Source organism: Nematolebias whitei, chromosome 1, assembly GCF_014905685.2.
Source record: "Nematolebias whitei isolate Nwh7 chromosome 1, NemWhi1, whole genome shotgun sequence".
NCBI lineage: Eukaryota > Metazoa > Chordata > Actinopteri > Cyprinodontiformes > Rivulidae > Nematolebias > Nematolebias whitei.
The window spans coordinates 47,670,199-47,681,303 of record NC_056498.1 but is presented as its reverse complement, the minus strand read 5'-3'; the positions used below and the strand labels follow the sequence as shown (position 1 = coordinate 47,681,303).

At 40.6% G+C, this 11,105-nt stretch overlaps 1 protein-coding gene across 1 annotated transcript in view; it reads left to right on the top strand.

Moving 5' to 3' along the window:
* ptk7a (protein tyrosine kinase 7a) overlaps positions 1 to 11,105 on the top strand; it is a 61,829-nt gene that overhangs the window by 35,041 nt on the left and 15,683 nt on the right. Inside the window, exons 3-4 of the mRNA XM_037690514.1 lie at positions 6,023 to 6,125; positions 7,172 to 7,356. Of these exons, the coding sequence (XP_037546442.1) occupies positions 6,023 to 6,125; positions 7,172 to 7,356 (288 nt within the window). The remainder of the gene's footprint in view (positions 1 to 6,022; positions 6,126 to 7,171; positions 7,357 to 11,105) is intronic.

Genomic DNA, 11,105 nt, shown 5'->3' with positions numbered 1-11,105 from the left:
GCAGGTTGGATCGGAAAAATCCGATACGTAAATTATGCTGGTATCGGAGGCCGATACCGATACTGGATCGGATCAGCCCCATCCCTATTATTTATATATCTCTTTTGCAAGGGAGGCCTGGGCCTGCACGCAGCCTAACGTGCATGTTTTTGATCGGTGAGAGGAAACTAGAGTACCTGGAGAAAACCCACGCATGCATGAGAAGAGCTTTCAAACTCCACACAGAAAGACCCCAGGTCCAACCGGGGATTGAACGCAGGACCTTCTTGCTGTGAGGCAACAGTGCTAACCACTGATCCATCATGCTGCCATCTGCATTGATGGAGCCTTATCAGATGTGTAAGCTACCCCTCGCCAGAGGCACTATTGCACCCCCATACCAGCAGAGAGGCAGGCTCTTGTGTGCTGATCACAGGCTGGATGGTCCCTGTCATCTTTAGTATAAAGGTCGTGGCCTCCATGTTTCCAAACAGAGTTTCAGGTTTGTATCCATCTCGCTACAGAACACTTCTCTTCACCTCAGTCCATTATTAACATTTTTACACAACAATCCATGCAGGTTTGTGTTGCTCACTTTTTTATTTTTTGTTTTGCAGAAGCGTCGGGAGAATTCCTCATTTTGTGGCACTTTTTTTATTTACAACCAAACATGTTTATTAAGGGAGCCAAATGTTGCTTTTATGCTTCGCCAGCGCGCTCGTATCAACACCGTCATCTGTTTGATATTTCTGCATCACTTCAGGTGGACCCAGCCGTGTTATGACAGACGTTCTCATATTTACACAACATGCATTTAACGGACGATGGAGTCGCACGCAAAGCAAAGGCCCCACGGCGCTGACCCTGCCCGTGCATTCATTCATGTGTGTGCAAGTTTGCGTGCATGGCAGTAAATGTAGGCTGTGAGGAGGGGTGGGGGTTATTCCATATGTGCTGTACATGGATTTTAATGTAGCAGCTTGATTCCCCTCCCCCATGAAAAAGTGAGAGGTATTTTGTCTTGCTTTCAGTGCTGGGTGGGCTAATCCCGCTGGTTATTGAAGATAAATTACCACCCCCCTCCGTTTCCACTAAGAGAGGTTTTACACCCCCCACATCCCTGTGTCATGTCCGGTGACCGAGCTTCCACAGCGGAGGCCTCGGGGCGCTGGCGTCACGATTCTCAGCACATTTCAGAGCTTTGCGTGAGACGTTGGCCAACAGTGTCCAGAGACGGGGCCTGCGGGGAGCAAGGAAGATATTCAGTAATATTTCAACCCATCGGAGACATTTTCCTCCACACAAGTCAGAGGCCTACAGGAACATTAATAAACATGTGCCCCATCCTAGCTTGGTCTCACAGCACGTGTCCTTAACCTACGTTTTTCCTGCTGATGTAATTTAATCGAGGCTGTTGGTTCAGCTCTGAACTTTGTCGTCCTGTCTGATCTTACAACGTCACGCTTCTTTTTTTGTATTTCTGCTGAAATACAAATAAATAATTTGTATTTAACGACAGAACCAAGGGGTGAGAAGCTTTACATATGTCAGGATTTCATGCATCGATAAGTTTATTATCGCACTCAAACAAAACCCCGAGAATAGACTCCGCCTAAAAATACTGAACGTTTTGGCTCTACGCTACAGTATAAAATCGTTTTCATTGAGTCGTGATTATAGGAACTTAATGAGTGTGTTATTCCAAGAGATGGGTGAGAAAAGATATGATGTTTGTAAGATCCATTCCAGGGGTCTGCAACCTGTGGCTCTTTGGTCCCTCTGCAGCGACTCTTTTTAACGTAAAACTGAAGTTCATTGGTTGTTGCACCAACAAGAAATGGCTAGTTTTAACAGTTTTCTAGAAATTTCTTTTGCAAACTTGTGAATATTATTAACACAAGCAGTAAAACTTGTTGACTACATCATGCTAGTAGCTAGTTGTTAGCCACTGCTGTTAGCTCGCTTCAAGCCTTAAGTTGTAATCTGTTTCTCAAATCCACCTAACTTTGGAGGGAATACAGTAATCCCTGGTTTATCGCGGTGAATCCGTACCCTGCTTCCTCTGCTCTTTGCCACCTGCGAGCGTTCTTGGCCACGCCCACTTCTCCGCGCTGCACGGTGAACAGCCGATCAGCTTCAACAGGAAGTTTATCCTGCAAAATGGGCTGCACAATTGCGCAGCAGGTGCTAAATAATTTAAAGCAATTTATTTAAATAAAAATTAAATGCCGATCGTGCAGCTCATCCATCAATCAGCCCATTGTGTGGCGTGTCCACTCTTATTTTGAAAAACCGCGATAAACGAACAGTGAAGTAGCGAGGGACTGCTGTACCTTTAAGGCAAGTTGCTGAGCAGAAATATGGTGAGTCAACTTGATAACAATAAAAATAAAAAAAACAAAGAAATGGATGCGTTCATTTTCATTTTAAAATTCAATTATGTATTCGTCAAACTGGCCTAATTTGTAACTTTATTACTTCATAATAGGATACTTTATGAATTGTTTCCACAATTAAAAAGAAAACTCACATAAGCCTGAAAACTTGTTTGAATCTTCATAAAATTGGTAACAAATTATATATATTTTTTCTTCTTTACATAAACCCAGTCTTTCCTTTTGCACTAAATTATAAAAATATCAATAAATATGAATAATAATTTGATATTTTAGTTTCATAATTTCACACCTACTGGCTGGAAAAGCCCCCTCCAACAAGCTTGAAGAGGACCATGAGCCACCAGTTGATCATCACAGTTTATCACATTTTATTTAGTGTGCAAATGGACAGAAATGGCTCTTTTGATCATAAAGGTTGCAGAGCCTTGGTCTAAATGTTATTTTAACAATTCTTTTGAGCTAACTGACATGTCCTCTATTTCAGACCTGAGACGTTCCGCCTCAAATAGCATCTCTGTTATTCTCTCTTCCAGAGTTATTTAGCACAAACATTGTTTTTTCTTTCTTGCATCTGTACTTTTGTCACAGCAGAGGCATCCCTCTGAATTCCTGCAGCTCGGTTTGATAACCCCCGTCAGCCACAGCTGATAAAATCGGACGCCTCTTCACAGTCCGTTGGACCGCTAAAAGCTTTCTGGCGTTTACAATACCCGGGCGCTCGGCTGCATGCTTGGGAAATGTTCAAACCCATATGTCTCTGTCAATCAGAGCCCATTTAGAAACAACACCGTACTCCGGTTCACAGTTTAGGGCCCGTTTTCCATGGCAACAAATCAGCTCATTGAGTGAAAGAGTCACTCGGATGAGTGGTCCGAACGTCTGCCTCGACGATAACCCAATTCATCCGTTATGTTGATGGAGCTTCCTGTTCTGCCCCCAACATAATAATTATACGCCCCTAATTATGGCGTTAGCTGCCGTTGTCTGCTCCAGCGCTTAGTCACACATTCTGCGTGGGATTATGAGGGAATTTACCTCTAATATGTTCTGAAGCAGAACTTTCTGTTGGCTCAGCTGGAGAAACCTGACCTGCGGATGGAGATTAGTTAGAAAGGGTTAAAATGTGTTGATCAGTAAAAATCCAGGTTTGTTTTGGTTCATATTTTTGTAAACGTGACGTTCTTTTACAGTTTTTTTGGGTTTTTTTTTTAAAGCGTTCTTCTCGGTGACTCATTGTTTCCTCTTCTGCTTTCATCGGGCCCTTTTGCTTTCCGTGCTCTAATAACAGGTCCGCCTGTTAGCGTTTGGCCCCAGGTCCCCATAGCTGAGTTATTCTTCATCGCCACCTCCTCCTCTGAAGTTGCTGAAGCTGTTGACCTTGAACAAAAACCAACTGTCAGACAACTAACATTCTCAAGTAGAACTGCAGGCGCGTGTGCAGGCACAGCATCATTATCTGGGCATCACTCCGCACCGCCTCAGCTGTACACAAACCACTTGTCTCTAACAGAAACACTTGTTCAGCTGCAGACTGAACACGCACCTTTGTTGGGTATCTGCTTTAAGAAGGAGCTAATGAGCAGAGCTCAGGAGTAGGTTGGATGGAGGTCTTGTTAGTGTACAGTTGGTTTCCCGTGATCCCTCTGGAGAGTTCCTGTGTAATTCTCTGTGACAGGTCTCCCTCTAGCGCCCCATCCGACCTCGGATGGGAGCTGCGTCTTACCCTCCACTACTTCTGCTGGTGTCCCAGGTTGATTCATGTCATGCATATTTCATAGCCGATCCACAGCAAAGCTGCAGCAGACGTACTATCAAGCCACGGGCCATAGGAGCTTGGCTCAGCTCCGCTTCAGTGGAATGTCTTGCATAAATACATACTGGGTATACAAACCCCAGCAGACTCCTCGTTAAACTGGGCCAACCCAAACAAGCATTATCTCGGTGAACAAAAGTATGTGCCCAGGAACTGCACTGAATATATTTACTGGTTGTGAAGCAACCGCTGCTCATACATCAGCACATAAACAACAAACAGTCCTTGTTTTTGTTTCGTGTAAGCATTTGTGTAGAAAACACTCTAGCAACAAGAGCGGGTGAATCCTAGGACGAATGGAACACCAGTCTCATCTTTTGTCACTTGTCGCGGAGCAAAAGGGGAGAATTAGAAATGCCCTCAATATACTGTTCTGTCTTGTTATGACTTTACACATTTTAGCTACAGAGACTAGCTTTCAGGAGACGACAAGGGAGGAGACAGGAATATAAGGTGATGCAATGTAGCGCACAAGGGGGAGGTAGCAAAGGCAAAGCAGAAGGCGTACGACGAGTTGTATGGGAGGTTGGACACTAAAGAGGACGAGAAAGACTTGTACCGATTGGTAAGATCAGGCTGGAAAGGATGTGCAGCAGGTTAGGCTTGTTAAAGATAGGAGTGGTATTGTTCTAACAAGTGAGGAGAGTGTGATGGGAAGATGGAAGGAGTACTTTGAGGGGCTAATGAATGAAGAGAATGAAAGAGAAAGAAGATTAGGGGTCATAGAAACTGTGGACCAGGAAGTGGGAAAGATGAGTGAGGGTGGAGTTCAGAAAGCTCTCAAAAGAATGACGAAGAGGAAGGCCTGGTGACATACCAGTGAAGGTTTGGAAATGTCTTATGAGAGATGGCAGTGAGGTTTTTGACTCAAATATTCAGTGGCGTGTTGGTGAAAAAATGCCTGAGGAATGGAGAAGTGTGCTGGTGCCCATTTTTAAGTACAAGGGTGATGAACAGAGTTGTAGCAACTACAGGGGAATTAAGTTGAGTCACAATGAACATCTGGGAGAGAGTTGTGGAAGCTAGACTTGGACAAGAGATGACTAAGCAGCTCCACAGACGCCATCTTTTCTTTGAGGATGCTGATGGAGAAGGATGACGATGTGGCGACCCGTGAAGAGGGAAAAGCCAAAAGAAGAAGAAGAGTAGATTACAGAAAGAATTTTTTAAAAAGTCCCTGTACTTAATGAGATCCACAGTTAGTACTCCTGTCTCTCGGACATGAGTCATTACCTGAAGAGAGTTTAGGAATGCTTTGCTGCTGTAAGATTTACACGTTTCACGAAACTTCAGGCGTTTGTATTGGGTCAGTTCCTGATCTTAAAACCACACTGTGCACGTCAGTTCTCGCTGCCAGAGCTCACCTCCGTGCAGAGAGTAACTGGGTCATATGAGCTGTAAAGAGACTTTAAGGACGCTCCGTCTCTGTTTTCGAAGCTCGAACTTGTAGAGGCTGTGTCCAAACATGTCCATCCTTGTAGGGTTTCTTGTTTTCACTGCTGCCTCATTCGTATGGGCTCGTGTGACAGCAGGGCCATCCTGTAGACAGCGTGACTCCGCGAACCGTTCAGTAAATGTCCGTAAAACACTTTTTTCAGGCTCGTCTTGCTGTCGTTTGCTGATGTAGGTCGACCTGGAGATGGCTGCTTTGTCTTCTCCAGTCACGGTGATGTTCTGCCCATCTCTGCTGCACGCGTTAGTCCTCTGACGGTTGACAAGACGACCACTTAGTTTGATTTTGTTCCTGTCCTTCTCTACAATAATCTGCCCTGACCTTCTATTCTCTCTCTCCTTTCCTATTTATAGTTCTTTTTGTTTTGTTTTTCTGCAGGGTTAGAAAGTGGTGGAGTGACTTTGAAGGAGCCCGCTTCTGAAGAAGACATCGAGAGTTCTTCTCCGGTCACGTTGCGCTGTCACATCGATGGACATCCTCGGTGAGTGGTGTTCCCTCCGAGTTTCTAAATTTAGCATTTGTGTGAACGTTTATGAAGCATCCATTTTTCTTCTGTACGTTTTTCAGCGTCGTTCTCGTTCCACTAAATCAAAACGTTCGGCTCTTTCAGGACAATCCTGCTATGACTTTTGGTATTGGTGCAACTTTAGCTTTTTGATATATTTAACCTTTTCTGACATTTTTTCCTCATAGAAAATGAATTGAGCTCATTTTACCTCCTTCAAATCTTTAGATCCGTTTACAACCTTTTACTGCTCCTTTCACATTTTGTTCTGCTTCAGCTTCTTTCAGCTTCCTGCTGCAAATTTTAACTTTTTTTCATATGGTTTCCACTTTTTGTGCTAATTTCTGCTTCTTTCAGCCTAATTGGGCAGTTCTAATTTAAGCTCGTTCTGCATTTTCAGCTAATTTCAGCTGTTTTCTGATAAATTCAAGTTTTTCATGGTAATTTTTTCTACTTTCAACCTAATTAACTTCTTTATCGTAATTTAAGCTTACCGGTGTTATGCTCCTTTCAGCTTTTTTTGGCTAGTTTCAGCTTTATTTGATTTTTTTCAGCTACTATTTAACTGTTTGATGCTAATTTAGATTTTTCAGCTATTTCCACCGTTTTGGAGCTCATTTCAACTTTCTCCACTTCCCTCTGATAATTGGAGCTTATTTTTGCCTTTTCAGCTGATTTTCAGCTTTTTTTGTTGTTGCTCTTTTAAGCTTTTTTTTTTTTGCCAATTTCCTAACTTTTGTACTATTTTCTGCTAATTTAAACCCAATTCTGCAAAAAAAAAAAAAAAGGTTATTTTTGCTTTCTTCTGCTAATTTAGGCTTGTTCCATTTCAGCTACAATTCAGCTTTTTTTTTCTTCTAATTTTAGCTGTTTTTCAACAAGTTCTTCAGCAATAAGCATTCACACTGCGTTTTCACAGGAATTGCAGTTTCTCTAGTTTGAATGCATTCTTTCCTTTGTGGTACCCTTGTGTATTTGAAGGTTTTCCTGTACGTCGTCTGTAAATCTGCTCCTCTTCTCAGACCAACGTGCCAGTGGTTCAAAGATGGAGTGAAGCTGACAGAACTTAGCCATCAGATCAACAACAAGGAGCGGACCCTCACAATGACGAGCTCCAGTCCGGATGACAACGGTCTTTACTACTGCTGCGCCAAGAACGCAGTTGGACACGTGTGCAGCAGCAGCAACTTTACTCTCAACATCATAGGTTTGTTTACAGAGCAGACTTCTCACAAAACTCATTTGCTGTTTTGATCCTGTTTGTCTTTATTCTTTGTTTCTTCTTCTGGAGCTTGTTGACGTGAAACTGCTGTTAACCTTTCAAATAAGCACATTCCAGCTCTGGCTTAGTGTATCTTTCATACTTTTCAAAATATGTACTTTATTTAAAAATATTTGATAGCCGGATCTCTGACATCTGCTTCAGCTGACTACCTTTATTTTATTACTAGCCTTTAGCCAGTTTTTGCTACTTTAAGGTAGTGTGTTGTGACATTTAGCTTGAAGCATGTTGCTGTTTTTAGTTTTTGTTTTAATACTCGTGGCTAGAGTGATATTAATTTGGCTGCTTTGAGTTTTACCTGTTGTTTAGCTACTTTTAGCTAGTGTGTTGTTACATGTAACTTTTAGCTAGGCCTTATCTACTTCTTGGTAGTGTTTTGCCACATGTAGCTTTTAGCTAGTGTTTTGCTGCATTTTGTTAGTGTTTAGTTTAGCTTTTAGCTAGTCTTTTGTCACTTTCAGTTAGCCTTTTGCTACTTTATGTACAGCATGTATGTAGCTAGTCATTTGTTGCTTTTAGCTTGTTACTTTAGTACACAGCTAGAATTTTGCTAATTTTTGCTAGTTTTGTTACATGTAACTTTACTTTTTTTAACTTTATTTACTTTTGGCTAATGTTTTGCTACATTTAGCATTTAGCTAGTGTTTGCTATTTTTTGTTTAACTAGTTGAGCTATTAGCTAATTTTTTGCCTCTCGCCTTTTGCTTCTTTAGTATGCAGCTAGCTTTTTGCTGCTTTTAGGTTTTACCTTATGGTTTGCTACTTTTTGCTAGTGTTTTGCTGCATTTAGCTTTTAGCTAGTGTTTTGTTATTTTTGTTGGTGTTTAACTAGTTTGGATTTTAGCTAGTCGTCTGTCACTTTTAGTTAGCCTTTTGTTTCTTTATGTACAGTGTGCATGTAGCTAGTCATTTGTTGCTTTTAATTAATGTCTTAGATTTAGCCTTTGGTTAGTTTTGTTGCTACATTAGTACACAGCTATAGTTTTGCTGCTTTTAGGTTTTACATTATATTTTGCTCCTTTTTGCCAGTGTTTTGTTACATAAGCTAGGCCAATTTTACTTCTGGCTAGTGTTGTGTTACATTTATCTTTTAGCTAGTGTTTTGTCTCTTTTACTTAGCCTTTTGCTCTTTATGTATGTATTTAAATAGTCATTTATTGCTTTTAGCTAGTGTTTTCTTAGATTTAGCTGTTGGCTAGTTTTTTGCTACTTTAAAACGCAGCAAGCGTTTTGCTGCTTTTATGTTTTGCTATTTTTGTTAGTGTTTAACTAAATCAGCTTTTAGCTAGTGGTTTGCCAATTTTAGCATTTTGCTACGTTATGTATGTATGTAGCTAGTTATTGTTGCTTTTAGCCATTGTTTTATTATATTTAACCATTAGCTAGTCTTTTGTTACTTTTATATTTAGCCAGTCTTTTGCCACTTTCAACTTTTGCAGTGTTTTGCTACTTTCAGTCAGTATTTTTATTTATTTTAGTTGATGTATAGTTACATTTTAGATAGTGGTTTGCTGCTTTTAATTAGCATTTTTGTACTTTTAGCTTTTAGTTAGCATTTTGCTACTTTTAGTTAGTATTTCGTTACTATTGGATAATTTTTAGTTACATTTTAGATAGCAGTTTGCTACTTAACTAGCTTTTTGTACTTTTAGCTTTTAGTTAGCTTTTGCTAGCTTTACCTGTTAGCTTGTGTTTGCTCCTTTTAATTTTGTTACTTTTAGATAGCGCTTTGATATAGCATTTAGATCGTGACTAGTTTTACTTGGTTGTTAGCTACTTTTAGCTAGCAGTTTGCTTTAATTGGCTTGAACTGCTCCTTCAGTAGATTTCTTTAGTGCTCAGCGTTCACCTAATTAATTTTAAATAGAAACGTCAGTTCCTTTAGCTTTTACTTTATTTCTGCTACATAACTCTTTCATAATAATAATAATAATAATGTCATCACAATGTCAGCACTGTATGTTTCCATACAATGGCGAAATTAGTCTCTGCATTTAACCCATCCACCACCAGGTGGTGCAGTGGGCAGCTATTGAAAGCGCCCGGGGGACATTTTGGGGATTAGACGTGCTGCCCAGAGACGCCACGTGATGTGCAGTGACTGGGGATCGAACCTGGGACTCTCGGGTCCCAAGCCGGCTGCCCTGCCTCTACACCATCTCGGCCCCTTAAATGATGGCGTTTTCTCTGAAGAGGCGTAAAACGCAGACGTTTGTTTGAAATTCCATAAAACTGAGAAAAACATTAGGAATGGGGAAACAAAAGTTTTATGTTTCTTGAAGAAATCTTAGAAAAAATGATTTTTTTTTTCCTGACAGCTCGATCAGTCAAACGTCTGCAGTAATTGTTTCTGTCTTCAGATGCCTGCAGGTGTTAATTAGCCTCTTCATTTAAAGAAGCTGTCTGTCACTTGGATGTGTTTAAATATGTTTTTACGAATAGATTCTGTCCAAAAGAGACAAAGTCTAAGACGAATATGGCGAGGAATACTTTACTGTTGGAATTAAACCATGAGAAGACTCCCAGCTGACAGAAGAGTACAGAACATAATAATAATTTAATTAATAAATAAGACTTATTGAATATCACACCCCAGTCAGGTTACTAAACCTCTTGAGCTTTTAAAAAGAAAACTTTATTTTTACTTTCATCAACTGAAGAATAAAACTGTAAGCTACTAATACTGTGATAAAATGACAAGGAACTGAATATTTCAGCCGAACAGCGGGCTTCACTTTTTAGATTTGCCAAAGTTGAGCTCTGTTTCCATCCATTTGATTTATTTCGGTCTTTATTTAACTACCGTAATTGCCGGTCTATAGAATGCACCCGAATATAAGCCGCACACACTAAATAAAAAATTTAATTTGTACACACATGAGCCGCGAAGTTCAAAGTCTGTGAAAAAAGTATCAGCTTATACACTGGAAAGTACGGTAATGTTTATTAGTTGTTATTTAAAGAGAAATCTGACGGCAGAATCTACATTCAAGTCAATTTTTTTAACAACACAACTAACATAAAATATTTTACCCCTTTTTTATAGTTATTTCCTTATTTGTGTGCATGAATTTATTTTACTTCAAAGGAAGGTGAGCACGAACTTGACAACTTTTTATTATTATTTATATTTATTTACTCAGAGCTTCAAACTCTCGTGCAGTGAAACATTTTATTTCGTATAAAGCTGCTCTGATCAATTGATTCAGCGCCTCCTCGTTGCAGACAGGCAGTGATACTCGGTGTGTATTTTGCAGTCCAATTATATTTTCAGACTGTATTTTTTACTTTTAAAAGTAGTAAAATAATCAGACTTGTGGAGCTCACTCCCTCCTCTCACATTTGCAGCTGGGAGTGACAGAAAAGAGGAAGCAGGACGAAGGCGATGCGAGGAGGAGAAGAGGGAGATTTTAATGTGATTATCTGAAATTGTGCTTGCGCCTTCTTTCACCACCCCTGCAGACAAACGCCATTATAAGCATCTGCAGGGCGGCAGTAACATCATCAGCTTCAATGTTGATCCGAGTGACATCAGCTTCACAGTTTCTTGTGCAGGGAGGCTGTTGTTTACTCTGTGTACTACATGCACTGCAGTACCAGTACAGGTACAAGTACACCTGCTCTGAGGAGATCAGAGTGCTGATGCAGAACGCAGCCGAACTCTTTAAGTCCCC